Source organism: Pholcus phalangioides, unplaced genomic scaffold, assembly GCF_987345545.1.
Source record: "Pholcus phalangioides strain wild (caught in Gottingen) unplaced genomic scaffold, Ppha-v1.0 ptg000027l_1, whole genome shotgun sequence".
Taxonomy (NCBI): domain Eukaryota; kingdom Metazoa; phylum Arthropoda; class Arachnida; order Araneae; family Pholcidae; genus Pholcus; species Pholcus phalangioides.
Window position 1 is genome coordinate 7,294,881 of NW_028301617.1, and position 17,451 is coordinate 7,312,331.

The following is a 17,451-nucleotide window of genomic DNA, read 5'->3' on the forward strand; positions in this document are numbered from 1 at the left end:
CTGCATATATTTTTATGCGCACCTCTATAAAACGGAAACCTGTCTGAAACGGAAAATAATTTTACAACAAAAAACGGCTATCGCAGGCAGTCCCCAAGCGAGGGGTTAGCGCACCAACCTCTTGACGAGTATAAAAAAAAAAAAAAAGCAAGCCTGCCGTTCGGAATCGGCAAAAAATTGTAGGTCCCGGTCTAATTAGTCCTCGTGTGCAGAAAATGACCGCGGTGCGACAAAAATTATCAAATTATGCTTGACCCGCAGCGTTGTATTTTGGTTGCTCATCTTCATTTTGAGCAAGCGCTGATATTCGGAGCAAATTTTTTTTTTTTTGTGTGTCAATTGCATTTTTATTTATGTTTTTGTTATTTTTGTGTTACTCGCACCTTTTCTCATGTTTTATGGGGCAACAGATTTCTGATTTGCGTTTATTTTGTTGGAGCACGAGAGGTATTCTCTCAGGAATACCTCTCGTGAGGATTCATGAAACATCAAACAGGAGCACCAGAGAATACCTCTCGTGCTCCTATTTGATGTTTTATCTAAAGCCAAGCCCTTAAAACCCTTTTTGCAATTGGATTGCAAAAAGGGAATGATCCCCTTTAACTTATAATCAAGCCTTCATTTTGGTTACCTTATGCCTGGAGGAAGGCATTTTAATTTTTTGCACAGGGCCGGTCCTAGAAATTTAGCCGCCCTTAAGATACGACTATCTCTGAAAAGAATTTTCTTTCCTCACTTCCTTTACCTTGATACAGTGGTTCCGAAAGAATCGCGACGCCTTTGGGAAAAGGGAGGGGGCGTGTGTTGAGTTTGACGAGTTAAGATGTCGCAAGAGAATTTCCTAAATAAAAATGCCCTGATGAGTGTAAATATATCAAATCAATATAATAACTCTTGTTTGAAAGGGAGGGTGAGTCCCATAGTGGGCGCTCCTGTTTACGTTTATTCCTATGGGTTTTGGAAAAATTTCTGCTCTTCAAAGGATTAAAAAATTGAGCTTTTAGCACGTATATAACGCATCAAAGTTCTACATAAAATTTATACTGTTTGTTGTACGAGGAAAAGCCAAGAAAGTTAGCGGCTTCGCAGATACTGGAACCGCTCCCCCCAGCGCCCGCAATCATATCGCTTTCAAAGTCACTCAAATCTCGTGTTTTTTCTCATGAACAGGAAAATTGGAACTTCTCTGATCAGGAGAGAGCTTTTATCAGCAAATCTGGTTTATTACGTCAGCGCACGTGCTTGAGTGAGGAGGGTTCCTAATTTTTTAGCCTTTGGCCGCATTTCTAAAATATAGCGACCCAATTAAAAAATCCAATTATAATAGGATATGAATTGAGACATCATCATCATCATCATCATCATCGTACCCCCTAGACTTTCAAGTCTATCTCCGCCTACGTTCGGAGAACTTGACCGTTTTTCAACCTATATACTTGTATTTTAAAATATATTATACTCTTGATAATATTTCGTGGATGAGTTTAAAAGTGATGAAAATTCCGAGATTTATTATTTCATTGCTTTCAGAACCTACCGAAGCGAGGCATCCAATGTTTGAGTGGATGCCGAAGTAGATGACTTTAAAATGATAATGAGTTTAACTGCAAAATTATATCGAGCTATAGATATAGATAATTTTCTTTTCTTGGCAGGTCTTTCAGAAGCTCTTCGATGTCAATTGAACGTGGTTGAATGTCAGACATCCGTAATGAAGCCAGAGTTAGTAGATTTTGAACTGACGTGTGACGAATCAATCGTCTGTTACTTCTAGTTTATTGAACGGTAGCATTTTGAAACTCTTGGGAACTTCTGGTCTGATGTCATTAAATCGTGATCTTGAAGCTTGATCAATTCAGAGCAGATTAAAAATGGAGACTGAAAAGAAAAGTTTTGAATGCGTAGTTAGCAAGGAAGTGTTTCCAAATTCGTGTGGTCTCGAAATTCATGAAAAAGATCATCGCACTAAAAACAAGTTCTACAAATGTGAGGCTTGCGGCAGAACATTCACGAATAAGCACATTTTTACGTGCCACAAGAAGATTCACTATGCAGGCAAGCCATTTAAATGCGAAATTTGTGATCGATCGTTCTCACGCAAAGGTGGTCTAGTCACCCACGCGAGATTTCACACGAATGAGAAACCTTTTGTGTGTCAGGTTTGCAATAAATCATTTTCAGTTAAATCGACTCTAGTGAGGCACGGGCAGATTCACACTGGAGAGAAACCCCACGCATGTGAAATTTGCAAGATTGCTTTTGCCGATCCATCAGCACTGAAAAGGCACAGGATGACTCACACTGGAGAAAAACCTTTCGCGTGTGAAATTTGCGGCAAAGCATTTCCACATAAAACATCTTTGACAAAACACAAAAGGGTTCACACTGGAGAGAAGCCATACAAGTGCGAAATTTGCTGTAAAGCGTTCTCGGAAAAGGCATACCTAAGAAAGCACAGAAAAAAAGTGTGCGATAGAAACTTTTCAGATCAGGCAATTCTACGAAAAAATATTAGTATTCACGCTAAAAAAAAATCTTACGGTTGTGAAGTTTGCAATAAAGCTTTTTCATATCCATCAGATCTGAGAATGCACAGGAGAAGGGTTCACGCCGAAGATGAAAAGCCTTCTGCATGTGAAATTCACAACCAAGGATTTTCAGATTCATCATATTTTAGAACACAAAGTAGAAAGAAACCATATAAATGTGAAGTATGCATGAAAGCATTTCCGTGTAAGTCGAATCTGAAAAGGCATAGGAGGATTCACACTGGAGAAAAACCTTTTGCGTGTACAATGTGCTACAAAGAATTTTCAGATGCATCAAATTTCAAAACGCACTTGCTAGTTCACACTGGAGAGAAACCCTATGAATGTGAAGTGTGCAAGAAAAAATTTTCATACAATGCAAGTCTAAGACACCACAGGAGGATACACACCGAAGAAAAACCTTTTGTGTGTGAAATTTGCAACAATGAATTTTCAAATCAATCGCAATTCAGAACGCACATGCTAGTTCACACTGACGAGAAACTTTACGAATGTGAAGTATGCAAGAAAATATTTTCATATAAGTCAAGTCTGGAAAGGCACAGGAGGATACACACCGGAGAAAAACCTTTCGCGTGTGGAATTTGCGACAAAGAATTTTCAGATGCATCACATTTTAGAACGCACGCGAAAGTTCACACTGGAGAGAAACCCTATGAATGTGAATTATGCAAGAAAACATTTTCATACAATGCAAGTCTAAGACAGCACAGGAGGATACACACCGGAGAAAAACCTTTTGCGTGTGAAATTTGCAACAAAGAATTTTCGACTAAATCGCGAGTTAGAACGCACATGCTGGTTCACACCGAAGAGAAACCTTATGGATGTGAAGTATGCAAGAAAACATTTTCATATAAGGCAAGTCTGGAAAGGCACAAGCCGACTCACACCAGAGAAAAACCTTATGTGCGTGAAGTTTGCTTTCAAAGATTTTCATATGCATCAGATATTAGAGCGCATATGCAAGTTCACACTGGAAAGAAACTTTATGAATATGAAGTATGTAAGAAATCATATTCAAATAAGTCAGTTATGATTAATCATGAGAGAATTCCCACTGAAGAGAAACCGTACGAATGTGAAGTATGCAAGAAGTCATTTTCATACAACTCACTTCTTACAAGGCACAGGCGGATTCACACCGGAGAAAAACCTTTTTCGTGTAAATTTTGCAACAAAAGATTCTCAGATAAATCAAATTTTAGAACGCACTTGCTAGCTCACACTGGAGAAAAACCTTATGAATGCGAAGTATGCAAAAAATCATATTCGTATAAGTCACTACTTATAAGTCACTGGAGGATTCACACTGGAGAGAAACCATTCAAATGTGAACTTTGTGGAAGATCATTCTCACTGAAGAACTCTTTGGTCAGACACGAAATAACCCACAAGAGGGAAAAATACTGAGGACTGCGAAGTTTGAAGTGAATCGTAATCAGATCAACCAAAAAAGGTCTGACAAGTGGGGAGGAAAAAAACAAGTTGTATCAGTCAGATACACGCATGACCATTACGCATATTATCAAAGTGAAACGTAGAATGTAGTCCAGGGTGCTAGAAAGATTGTTAAACTAGTCATGGAAGCTAAAATCTTTCAAGTGGTGAATGATATCACTTTATACATCGTAGTTATATGTAGACAACATATAGATGATTTTATTTTTTCTGCAGGTTTCTTCTTCAGAAGCACACCACTGATTGCAACCGAACCTGGCCGAGAGCTGGACACGGAGAACGAAGCCGAAATTTGTTGATTTAAACGGAGAAGTAGCGGATGTGGACTTATTCCTGGTGCATTGCTGGTAGCGTCTTGAAGCTTTGGTGAACTTTTCATTTTAGGTTTTTGTTATTGAATGTGTTTGGCTCAGAATAAGGCTCTTATATATAACCGGGCGTACTCATCGATCGCCATTTATGAACACAAAAACTGGTTTTTTCTCACTGTAAGTGACGTCTAATCGTTAAAAAAACAGAATAGGGAACAGAGATTGGTGGACTTTTCAATTACTAAGGATTATAGGGATAATACTGACTTCACAATTCGCACAAAGATGACGAATAAACCAGCCTGGGGTGTCAAGGAGGCCAAGTTTAGGATGAAACGAAAATGAAGCTGATTTGGGGGAGGGGGTTGTACTGATTAGCTCCGAAAATTTGGTAAAAAGAAGCAGAGGGAAAAAACTTGATTGCCATTGATGAAATGCTATAGAAATGTGCTTTTGATCAGCAAAATTATTTTAAAGCAGTTCCTGTTCGAAGCGTTATCTTTTGCTGCTTAGTTCTATTAAAATAAGAATTCAGACTTCATAAAAAAAATGAGCGCTAAAAAGAAAACCTTCGAATGCTTGGTTTGCAAAAGAGTGTTTTCGCAAAAGTATCGTCTGAAAGATCATGAAAATAGTGTTCATACTCGAGAAACGTTATTCGAATGCGAGTTCTGCAACAAAACATTCGCGAAGAAGTCACATTTATTGAAGCACACGTATGTTCACTCTGTGGAGAAACAATTCGAATGCGAATTTTGTGACAAAGCCTTCTCACACAGAACAGGCTTAATCACGCATACGAGGTCTCACACTGGCGAAAAACCTTTCGCGTGTGAATTTTGCAATAAACCATTCGCAGATCAATCGGTTCTAGCGAAACACAGGAGGGTTCACACTGGAGAAAAACCTCATGTATGTGAAGTTTGTGAAAAGGCTTTTTCAGATTTATCCTCTCTGAGAAAGCACAGGGTGGTTCACGTTGAAGAGAAACCTTACGTATGTGACATTTGCAAAAAAACATTTTCGTATCAATCAACTCTGATAGACCACAAGAGGATTCACACCGGAGAAAAACCATTCGAGTGCAAGTATTGTGATAGATCGTTCTCGCTGAGGAGTGCTTGGGTTACGCACACAAGAACTCACACTGAAGAAAAACCTTATGAATGCGAAGTTTGCAGTAAAGCATTTGCACAACATTCAAATTTCGTACGCCATAAACGAACACACACTGGAGAAAAGCCCTTCGAATGCGGCATTTGCGGTAAAAAGTATGCACGAGGTGATTTATTGAACGCCCATAAAAACACTCATACTGAAGGGAAAACACCTTTTGATGATCCTATTTTGAAAAAAGACAATTTCACAGTTGTACAACCCGAAGAAACATGAAAAGGATTCAATTTGCATTCAAATGGAAAACAATATGAACAATTTAAATTATTGCATATAAGAGCGTAGTTACTGTATGTAAATTGTGTATTCTGGTCATCACTGTTCATAAGTTATACAGTTTAGCTTGGATATGAAATTCGGCTCGTGTGTAAATTATATAATCTGCAGTATTGGGTGTGAAACGTGATCCTTGGTCCCTAACGCTAAAGTTATAATATCATAAGCCGAAATTTTTTCCTGCTGATTAGTCCAGTTCAAGTTCGAAACTTGGCTATAATTGCGGAAGAAAACAGTGTTTGAGAAGCAATATTCAAGAGTCTGCCTTCTTTTCGCTTTTCAACCGAAAAAGATTGGTCTTAAACTCAGAAAATGGTTTTTCCGTTTTTGGTCGAGAATACTGTTTGCTTTGCAGGAGATGGTTCCTTAGGATGGCTAGTGTAAATTTCAATCTACGTGATGAGCACCTTTCCAAACAGCCAAACGAATCCAAATAAGTATTTAGCAAATTTCTATCAAGTAGAGACAGGGCTCTTTCAAGAATTAAGAATAACGTACCAAACCTTTTCCATGCGCCCACACAAACGAAGTTGTGTCTAAAAAATGAAGCTTTTGGGTTCTTTGCAGATTCACAGCTGCAGAAAGAACATCAGCCATGATATAGCCACGCAAAGTTGTTCTCTTATATAATATACAAAAATAGCTGCACAAAATTATTTTATATATATATATATGCAAAGTAGTGGTATGATGTAAACATTTTTCTACGTCAGCCAAAATCACGGACGGTTCCAAATCAGTTTCGTGAAATCGCACAGTCGTACCTAAAAAGTAATGCTTTGTCTATTGTTAATCAGCATCAGCGAGCCGCTGTACGTGAATAATGGGTTGGTCGACGCGATCACTACTGCGGTAGTCAGTGTTAGTGATTCACCGGATGAAAGAAGATTTGAAACTGGTAAATGAAGAAGGAAATTCATTCAGCTTTGAGGCAACAAGCGCTAGCGCCAAGAACACACTAACTGATTTGAATTGAAGCATTTTACCGCAGTCATTTTCCTGTCTCTTCTCCTTCAGGAACGGCTCTGCAAATTCGGTAACGCAACTTGGTGCGCTCCTAATGATGCTAACCACTAAAATTATAGAAACGCTGAGAAGAAAATGAACTCGTTCTGACGATGGCCCTTTATTCTCGAGGCACTCAGTGAGTGTCACCCCTGTGTGATACCTCAATTTACTTCGGTCAAGGATGATCAGTAAAGTAATGTTCCGTTCATCAACTCGAAGTAATTCTCTTTTCTGGTAGTGGAATTCAATATAGTCTTTTTATTATAAAAATTGCATGAAAGTTCATTGAAAGAAATGCCAAGAATTATGTTTTGCATGCTGAATTAAGTATGTCATGTTGCCAGTGATGTGGTGTGTAGTCATTTATAGATTAGAAGATGATCATGAGAAAATCATTTTTAATTAAATTATTTTTAGAATAAATGTGTTAGTTGTTTGTATTTATTTGTCCATTTAAATTGTTCATGATTTTTCACATATTAAATTTTTTCCCCCTATTCGATCCTTCTGCTCCTAAAATCTTCAACTATTCCACTTCACTTCTAGTTAGAAAAATGAATGACAGGTAGCAGCACTACACATAACTTTACGCTAGGTTCACAACACGGACACGCATACTCCAATATGTACCAATTCGTTAGAAGTTCCGCAGAGGAATATGAACGAGGTGCACGAGTGGTTTAGCAGTAGTAGTCCTTCTGCTTCTCTCCCCCCCCCCGCATTCCCGATACAGTGAAACCTCCGAACAACGGTCACTAACGGGATCTAAAAATGTGGCCGTTATTGGGGGAGAAATGGCAGTTATATTTCTGAAAAAAAACCCCCTAAAATCTGTAATCTATGTAACATGCGAAATGATAATCCATTCCGTAATTGATTACGATAATTATATAATTTATTACATTAGAATGTATGATTATATTGACACTGCAATATTATAATAATAAAGATTAATCGACTGGACCGCAACTAGAGAGGATCAGGTGGGTCTGATGCACCGGACTAGAAGGGGCGCCAAAATGTGTGCTTGCCCGGCTGACCAAGCATCTAGTTGCAGCAGTGTTGATCGATATTCAGCCCTATTTTGACATCCTAAAATTTAGGCTTGCAGTGCAACACAACAGAAACGACTTGGCGAGAAAAACTGATGGACCAAGACCTTCCTTCCCCCACCGAAACCCCCAAAAAATAGTCATTTATTCCCACCCACGATCAACTAGACCACACATGCTCAACTCATGACGCGCGCACCAAATGTGACCTTCGGAGTCATTTGATGTGGAATGTGTGCGATCTCGAACCTAATTTCGTAAAAATGAACTAAGTGGCACATTTTTACAGATCATTCGAGTGATCCGCGGTGCATTTGAAGAGATCACTTTTAAGTAGTTATTTTTTTCCTCTCCACTGCTTTAAATGTGCTCATCTAGCATTTATACCCACGAAACGAAAGCGTACATGATTTTTTCCCCTCAGAGTTCAGTGGGAATAAACAACCCTCGAAATTCAGCTTGAAAATTATTTTTCTCATAGTGATATGCAGATTTTTTTCCGACTCCATGTCCAATGTGGCCGTTGTTCGGAGGTTAGCTGTAATGTTAAATCTATGGGACGTATTCGGTTCCAACAAAATGTGGCCGTTGTTCGGACATGGCCGTTGAGGAAGTTTTACTGTAAATGGCAGCAGGAAGAATGGAGAGCAGTATTAGATATAGAAAATACGCTCGAAATGCCGAATCTCTACTACTTGCGTGCTAATCCAGCCCTGTAAGGGCCGTATTCACCGACATGGTTTAAACTATAGTCATGATGTTTTGATAAGAGATCGACACGGATTGGTTAAATTCAGGTTTTTAACCAATCTATGTTGATCTCTTATCCAAAAATTGTGACTACAGTTTAAACCATGTCGGTGAATATGGCCTTTAGCCAATCAAATCAGGTAAATGGTTTCGGCCAATTGCATTGCAAACGATCTCAAATGATTTTAATCTAGTCTCTACTTGAAAATCTGGCATGCTCCTCCTCTGAATTTAAAACAATATAACACATGTAATAATCAATGCCGTCTTAACGCATGGGCCCACCCGGGCCTCAAGAAAAGAGGGGCCTCAAAAAAAATGAGAACCGGTTCAAATTTTCGAGAATTCGCCAAGTCGGGTCTCAGAAAAATCATTTGGCCCGGGGGCCCCATGATGCTCTTAAGACGGCCCTGGTAATAATGCTCAATTTCAAAACAAGCAGACACAGATAAATAGCGTGATTTTATTCTTGAGTAGGGATTGCTAACGGTGGGTCCACGGAATGCCTTGGTGGACCTTGTACTTTGGTGAAGAAACAATTCGTTATTGTTTTTCCACTGCTAAATATTATTTTATTGGCACAGGGATGCGCAAAAGTTAAGAACCCCTGTTTAGAGACTTTTTAGATGGCTTGTGAAAGAAAATGTGCTTTTTAGAGAAAATAAACTTATTGTTGTGCACGTGATATATAATTTTTTTTTCAAAAATTTGACCAAACTACGTATTTAACGAAAAATTGGTCCATCCTTTAACATAATGGGTAGAGAGAGAGATAGATGGCCTTTTCTCAGCCCAAGATATCAAGGAAACAGTTATTTTCCCGATATTATGCTGAGGTGAACTCGGAAAGAAAAGTCATCGCGTCTCCTGGGACTCAAACCCAGGCCCTCTTGCATACCGGGCAAGCACGCTACCATCTACACCACTGGAGACATGACCCTGCCTTCCTTATTTCACGCACTGTGGCGTGAGGCGCTGAATTAGTAGTGACATTAGTAGCCTCTCTTAACTTCGGGAAATCGCCCCCCAGATGGGACGGTTTATAGAGAGATAGATGGCTTTTTCTCAGCCAGAGGCTGCTAATGCCTCTACTTCAGCGCCAGTGGTGTAGATGGTAGCGTGCTTGCCCGGTATGCAAGAGGGCCTGGGTTCGAGTCCCGGCGGAGACGTGATGACTTTTCTTTCCGAGCTCACCTCAGCATAATATCCGGAAAATAACTGTTTCCTTGATATCTCTGGCTGAGAAAAAAAGCCATCTATATCTCTTTAAGAAGTGGTCTTTTGGAGAAGAAAAGAAAAAAAAATCTTATTTATTGTATGTGTGTTATGTAATGCGTGTAAGTGAAGTGTATGAGGAAGTACAGTCCAAGTTTGTGGGTCAAAATAAAAGGTAAATTTTAGATCTCTCCATTCTGAGCCTCAGATTAAAAAAGCCAATCCTTAACATTTTAGAAATTGTTTAGTTAGCAACAACATCACCTTTTAAAGTTACATTCAAAATTCTTTTAAAAATTAGTCGATAATCTTTATCAAAAGACAAAAGTAACTCTCATTAATTCAGGGGATTTTTTTTGTTTAAATTATATAGGGGTCATTCAAATATTACGTCAGCATCGATGGGAAGGGGTCCGACTTTTGGTGACAAGGGGGAGGGGGATTTGGATGATGCTTACGTCATCAACCACCCTTTACGAAAATATGAGATATTCTTAATGGCATCTTATTCGGTGCGCCAAAATCGGGAAAAAAAAACCTTTCGATAGTTATTGGCACCTGAACAATTAATCTCTCTATTTATAAGTCCCGAAGTTTGTAAATTACAAAGTGCAATGTGAATAATGCACTGTCCGTCGATGGGGGGAGGAAGGGGTTTCCGATTTGCTGACAAGGGGGGGTGGGTTGGATAATGCTTACGTCATCAACCGCCCTTTATGAAAATATGAAATATTCTTGGTGGCATCTTACTATCTTACTCGGTGCGCAAAATACGAGAAAAATTTTTCGCTAGTTTGTGGGCACCTGAACTAACATTCTCCCTAATGATAAATGCCTTACAGAGCCACTTCAGTGACCTCTAAATGTTTCAAGGGTCCTTCTAGTGCTCTGGAAATATTTCCGGGCCGCTGAAGTGCTCTAAAGCTGTGTCACATGTCACTCGAGGGATCTCTAAATGTGCCACGGATCGTTTAAGTGTTCTGGAACTGTGTCGCGGATTACTTAAGTGATTTTTGAATGTGAAAGTGATCTTTGAGGCCTCTTTCAGTGATCTGAAAATGTGCAACGGGACACTTAAATGCTGTGGAATTGTGCCACGGGTCATTCAAGCGATTTGTAAATGTGCCGCTTAGTTCATTTTTACAAAATTAGGTTTTGGGGGGGGGGGGAAAGCAAGGGTTTACCATATATGGCTTAAAGGGTGGGTCGCAAAAATTTTTTCAAGAGAAATTTTGAGCTCTTACCTTTCAGATAGCATTGAAATTAACAGAAATCAATTATAACAACACATATAAAGGCATTTTCTTTCGAAATTTTAATTTAAAACAAAAATTTCGTCTGGGGGGAGGCGTACAAGCACCCTATGCCCCTCCCGCGTACGTTTCTGATCCCACCAATATGCGTTAGGAGGGGGGGGGTCAAAAATGTCTAAAAATCAGCTTACGTAATACTTGAACGGCCCCATATATGTGGGCTCTTCACAGAGAAAAGCACAGCATCCATTTTTTTTAACATTTCTTACGCTCACAAAAAATGCAAGATCACAGAGAGACCAAACAAAAAACGTGGCCTTTCCCGCCAGCTTCTCCCGGCAAACTCCGCGTTGCTAATCTTTTAAATCTTAATTGTTTCCTGCGTTCTGCAGCGCCATCTACCGATTAGAAAACAAAATTGTAACTAAAAATCCTACAGCTCGGACATCCTGCGGCTCAGTGACATTTTAAATGTTTTTACAACACAATATTCGCACAAGCATGAAAAATTCGAAAAACAAGATTTGTATAAGTATGAAAACAAATGAACACAATATAACTTTATCAATTGAGACATTAGCATGCTTTGTGACAACAGCTGAGGCAGTAATGGTGATTGATAAGACCCCCAAATGTTCACCTACTTTTTTGACCTCAGGTCTGCCTAATTTGGGTCTCAATTTCAGTCCAGTACTGAACTCAGTTCTTTGTGTAGCCCGTAGATTAACGTATTGATAATTGGGTAATTTTTTTCCCTCTTCCTGTTATAAGTCTACCTTTTATCAGTCTGCGTTTTCCTTCTCGTCTCTGTCTACCCTCTGATTTTATTTCTTTGATCGTGGAAATCCTGCTCGACAAATCCGTGTCTCTCAGAGGAAGATGGGTGTCGAGATCTCTGGGAGATACGCTTTTCGTCATTGAGAACTTTTCTAGCTTATGTGTCGAGAGAGTTTCTCGTAATTTCTCATTAACCTCTTCATTACGAATGTGATCCGCGCCAGGTTGGTGTTCTTGGCTCAATTCAGCACAACTTTGCACGAACAACATTTTCCCCTCATTCCGGAGAAAAAGACTCCACTTTCGTCGAAGCGCAATCAAGCCTGTTTTTGGAATCCAACTCCAATCACTGCTTGAAAGTTTAGTTGTGTTGTGGGTACAACATGCCACGTAAGGGTTGAAACTATTCCCGTCCAACTCGACTTCCTGTTCAAAAGATTTTTTGGTCCACACCTGCCCCGCAGCAACTCCAGATAATGGTATGGGTTTACTTGTCAATTCCGGAACGCCAACAGCTTGTCTGCATACGTTTTCACGCAAAAGGCATAACTGCAATGCCCGTGTCGACGAATGCACAAACTGTCAAATTTTTGAATTTCATCTGTTTGGTAGGAACCTCTCCAACCTCGGTACTGTCACATGGATATTCCTATAATGTGAGTATCTGACGTTTTCTGCTTCTCACTGTCCTTGTTGAACGATGTTGAGCAATTTTTGTTCTTGAATAACTCTGGACACTGGAACTTCAAGTGATAGTGATAGGAACCGAGAGACACCCAGGCTCTGTCACACTCAGTGATATAAGCACATTGTCCCTTGGGACTCGGGTGCCTCCGGGGAAACCTAACCATTTATTGATCTTGAGAAAGATATATTACATACATGGGCAGGTGCCATTACGCACCTTGCCAGTAAACAAGTATAAAATTTGTAATCGAAAAATGGTGATTCATGTAAATAAATCACAACAATTGTAAATCACAGGTTATAAATCACAAAATCATCGTAATAATCGTCATAATCGGGAATACTTCTTGATAAAATTTGTGTGATCTGCTTCTCTTCAGGGATTTTCATTGGATCAGTAACTATCACATCAATGAAAGCTGTCAATCTGCTGCTGGGTTGATCTAATCGCTGCACCGTGTAGTTTGATTTGGTCCAAAGACATTCGTCAGTAATTGCTGCCTGTATCCAGCTTTTCGATAAGCCAGCGTGGATCAAACTATTCTCGACTACTCAGGCTCTTCTTCCTCTTCTCTAAACAGATGTACGAGATCGCTGTCTGGGTGTAGTTGACGTCGTAGTCTAGTGGATCTCCTAACTGGCATAGGTGGCTCTCTATCTGGTTCTGGCTCCGGGATTGTGGTTCTGATATCCTCAGGGTGCTGCTCTAGAAAGCGGCCCAGTTTACGTATTTTCTTTTCGAATCTTCCCGCTTCAGGACGCACTCAAGCCAAGGTATTCGCAAATGTTCAGCTGGCTCTCTGAAGTGGAAAGCCGTTGTCTTGGGGCATAGAATTGCGTAGTGAAGAGGCGTGCCTATGGCCAAACATAACATTTATCACTGGGGATTGATTTGAACCTATGAAGGTTAGCCGGAAATGGACCATGGCCCGTTACGAAATCTCCGGCACAGTCTTGCGAAGACGAAACTGATTGCCACTTGAAACTGATTCAAGTGGCCCACATTACCACACCGATAATATCTCATTCGACTCTGAATTTCATTCTTCTCAGTTTGTCTACTTCCAAACTTCCATCCTCCCCCTGCTTTATTCTTGACGTCTTTGATTTTGCCGAACTTATCCTGGAAATTTTGGAATGTTGGTTTCTGGAATTTTTGTCATTCCCACTCACCAGCATGTGATGTTTTCACGGGCTTATTTAACACTCGTAATCATCTAACTTTTCTGATAGTTCACCGGGAGAGACAAAATTATTCCATTCGTCTAAATGAATCTCGGAAGTTCGTTGGGCTTCGCTTTTTAATTTGATCCGTGATGATCAAATCCCTTAACTGGTCAAATACTATTTTTAAAGCAGATGTCCAGCCATCAAAATATGCGCGTAATTCATGATGAGTCTTGCCAAGTACTGGTCTGCTTCTTGTGATGTGAGGCAAACAGCTGACGAAACTTTTCTGCCGACAATTTAAATCTTTTCATCAACAGTTCTTGTACAAGGTCATAATTCTCCACTTCTCTACGGGTTCTCGTGCAATGAGTTGATTTATCTCATAAGGTAGCAATCCTAGAAGATGAGTGACCCAATCCTCCTTTGGTAATGATACCTGGCGGGCTTGTGCTCAAAAAAGCACTAGAGATTTATATCATCACTCATATCGAACTTTCGCATCAGATTTTGGAACTCTCTGCTTGGACTTCTAACGTTTTCCAACTGGGTCCTTCCATTTGATCAGGATTCCCTATCTCAATTTTCAGTTTCTCTATTTCCAGCCTCACACATTGCTCTTCCATCGCGTCTCTTCTCTCTTGCTCCTCAATTTAACCTTTCCTCCTCTGCTGCTCCTCGATCTCATCTTTTCTCTTCTGCTCCTCCTTTCTATAACCTATGATAGTTTTCAGAAACTCTTTGCAAAACTCATCATATTCTTTGCTTTCAAGAATCACCTTGAGATCTATGATTTTGAAGTTAGGGAGAGTGTCCAACCCTAATTCACTAGCGAGCACCTTCAAGTCCTCTTTGATATCCTGTGTCAAATAAGTCATGGTGACTTCGTGTAAATAGCTCAATTCGTAAAGATATATGCGGATGAGTCACAAAATAAATGAAGACAATAGTTTCCGTATATGCATATACTCAAAATGTAATTGGGAGCATCACCATGTGAGGGAACCTCAAGTCAATTACACGTAAATGACATTTCAATGTACTTTTGGTCAGAAACACTTTTTTCCTCACGGGCGCGTAGCTCTTACCGCGATTCATATTTATCACGGACACGCTTTTCGAGTTTGGACGACCCACGGCGAAGACGAGTCAGATCGCGAAATCTCCAGCACAGTCTTGCGAAGACGAAACTGATTGCGTATTCCGCAGCACGGTCTCGTGAACATGAAACCGATCGCGAAATCTTCAGCACAGTTTCGCGAACATGAAACTGATTGCGAAATCTTGGGCCGGGTTGACTCCCACGAAGACGAAACCTTCCTGCAATCGTCGAACCTCCGAGCCCTGGTGGCTCACATGAATAATGATGATTTGAAGACGAAACTCGAATCAGTACGATTCGCCATTACATCCAAATCGATTCCGGAGGAGCCCGCATTTTGTCTGTGGGCTTTTCACAGAGAAAAACACACAGCATCCATTTTCTGAACATTTATTATGCGCACAAAAAATACAAAACGATCACAGACAGACATAACAAAAAACGTGGCCTTTCCCGCCAACTTAATTCGGCAAACTGCCCGTTGCCAATCTTCTCAAAGAAAGTCTTAATCATTTCCTGCGTTCTGCAGCGCCATCTATCGATTAGAAAACAAAGTTATACCTAAAAACCCTACATGTATATTAAAGAAAGTGATTAAATAAGAATAATCCGATTATAAATTATTAAATTGTATATGATTGATGCGATTAAATATGAAATATAACAAAAATGTAATTAAATTCGAATATCATGCAAATTAAGTATTTCTCTCTCTCTCTCTCTGGGGTGGAGGAGCCTAATGTATGTGAGTCATAATCATAAATCTCTCTTAAATGTTCAAATTCTGGATTTTCAAAGTTTCAAACTGTGTCAAAACGAATTCTTTGATGTGATCCAGTATGATAGGAATTTGTAGGTCCTTTCTAATATTTTTATTTCTTATGAAATACGGAGCTTTGACAAATCTTCTAAGAGTCTTATTTTGAAATCTTTGTAATTTATCTAAATTCCCCTTAGCAGAGAAGCCCATGCTGCTGAAGCGTAAGTTTGATCATTTTTGTCGCACCACGGTCATTTTCTGCACACGAGGGCTAATTAGACCGGGACCTACAATTTATTGCCGATTCCGAACGGCAGGCTTGTTTTTCATACTCATCGAGAGGTTGGTGCGCTAACCCCTCGATGGGGGACTCCCTGCGGTAGCAATTTTTGCTGCGGTCAAATCGCCGTTTTTTGTTGTACCCCTGTGTCAGGAAAGTTTTCTGACAAGGACGAACTGGGTATCGAACTCGCGACACCTCTAAACATCCTTTGGTACTTTAGGCGAGCATCTTATCGACCGGGCTACCGCGCCCCCTGAAGCGTAAGTAATTGTAGGTCTAATTACTGTTTTTTTAAAGAATTATTTTATTTTTTAACGAGAGTTTAGCTTGAGGGAATGTAATACGATTCAGCATTCCTATAGTTCTTGTAGCCTTGGCTGTTACATAGTCTGTGTGAGCATTAAAATTAAGTGATTCGTCTAAAAGGACCTCCTCAAATATTTGATATCATATTAAAAAAACCTCGTTGCCATTTCTTAAGAAGCGTCTAGGAATTTCTGTTCTTTACGTGAACCAAGTAAAATTACATTTTTGATAATCTAACTGAACAGCTGATTCGGAGCACCATTCTTCTACCTCATCAAGTGTTTCTTGAAGTTCTTATCTATTGTATGAAATTTGTCACAATGACTACTGAGTATAGCAGCATAAGACAGACTAAGTATTCCATTATCTGGTTTTGGGAAGTCATTTATGTATATTGAAAATAAAATTAGGCCCAGGCAAGATCCCTGGGGAACTGAAGCAGTAATGTGTTTAGGACTTGATAAATCATTCTGTATTTTTGTTCGATTATGCGGCGATGAACAATTAAATTGCCTTTTTCCACCGTTGCTATAGTTCGTATATTGAAAACTGATGAAAGATCAGCATTAATAAAGCTACTGGATTAATAAATCAAACATCATGAATTTTTTTTTTCCATTTCATTTTAGAGAAGACTGCATGAAACCATGGTATTGTGCAGATTTCTTCCACCGAAAAAAGTTGACGCCCTCCTTGGGCCAAACAGAAAACAAAAACAAAATACTATAACTAAATGTATTGAAGTCAAATTAGAGACGCTGCGAAGCCTCAAATCTAGGTTTTTTTTAATGAATCTCACCTTAAAATACAGTCCAACCTCGTTAATGAGTCACTCTTGGGAAAATATATGACTTGAAAGCAAAAATATGACTTGATAAGCGGAGTGACTCGTTAAACGGAATAAGCCATAGCTGTGCCAATTCCTGCCCGAGAATAATTGGGACTTCCAAAAAAGTGATTCGGTAAGCGGAGTGACGTGTTAACCGGGTGACGCACTAACGAGGTTTGACTGTATTAAGTTTTTTATGCTTGCGTGTAAAAATACGGGGTGGGCAGAAAGTCCGTAGAAACTTTAAAAGTTCAGAAAAATAACCGAAATAAAAAAAAGTTTGCAGGGCTAGGTCACGGGAAATTTTTTAGGGCGGGAAAAAACAGCCGATAGATGGCGCTGGTGCGAGCGACTTCGGTGCTAATGAGGCTCCTAATCTACGGCCGGTTCAACGTTGTAAACCGTGAACCGGCTAAGGATAAAGCTTTGCTGGTGAAGTTGTTTTACGTGAAGCAGGAATCAGCGACCATTACCTTGCGTAAATTTGTG

At 39.7% G+C, this 17,451-nt stretch overlaps 2 protein-coding genes across 2 annotated transcripts in view; both read left to right on the top strand.

Annotated features, from left to right (window-relative positions):
- Window positions 1-7,221, top strand: part of LOC149068312 (uncharacterized) — a 33,362-nt gene extending 26,141 nt beyond the window's left edge. Inside the window, exon 2 of the mRNA XM_089251756.1 lies at window positions 4,227-7,221. Coding sequence (XP_089107882.1) covers window positions 4,871-5,713 — 843 coding nt within the window. The 5' untranslated portion in view covers window positions 4,227-4,870 and the 3' untranslated portion in view covers window positions 5,714-7,221. The remainder of the gene's footprint in view (window positions 1-4,226) is intronic.
- The window catches only part of LOC149068313 (uncharacterized), a 30,719-nt gene extending 23,498 nt beyond the window's left edge, over window positions 1-7,221 (top strand). Inside the window, exon 2 of the mRNA XM_089251716.1 lies at window positions 1,656-7,221. Coding sequence (XP_089107842.1) covers window positions 1,872-3,962 — 2,091 coding nt within the window. The 5' untranslated portion in view covers window positions 1,656-1,871 and the 3' untranslated portion in view covers window positions 3,963-7,221. The remainder of the gene's footprint in view (window positions 1-1,655) is intronic.
- Window positions 7,222-17,451: the final 10,230 nt, after the last annotated feature.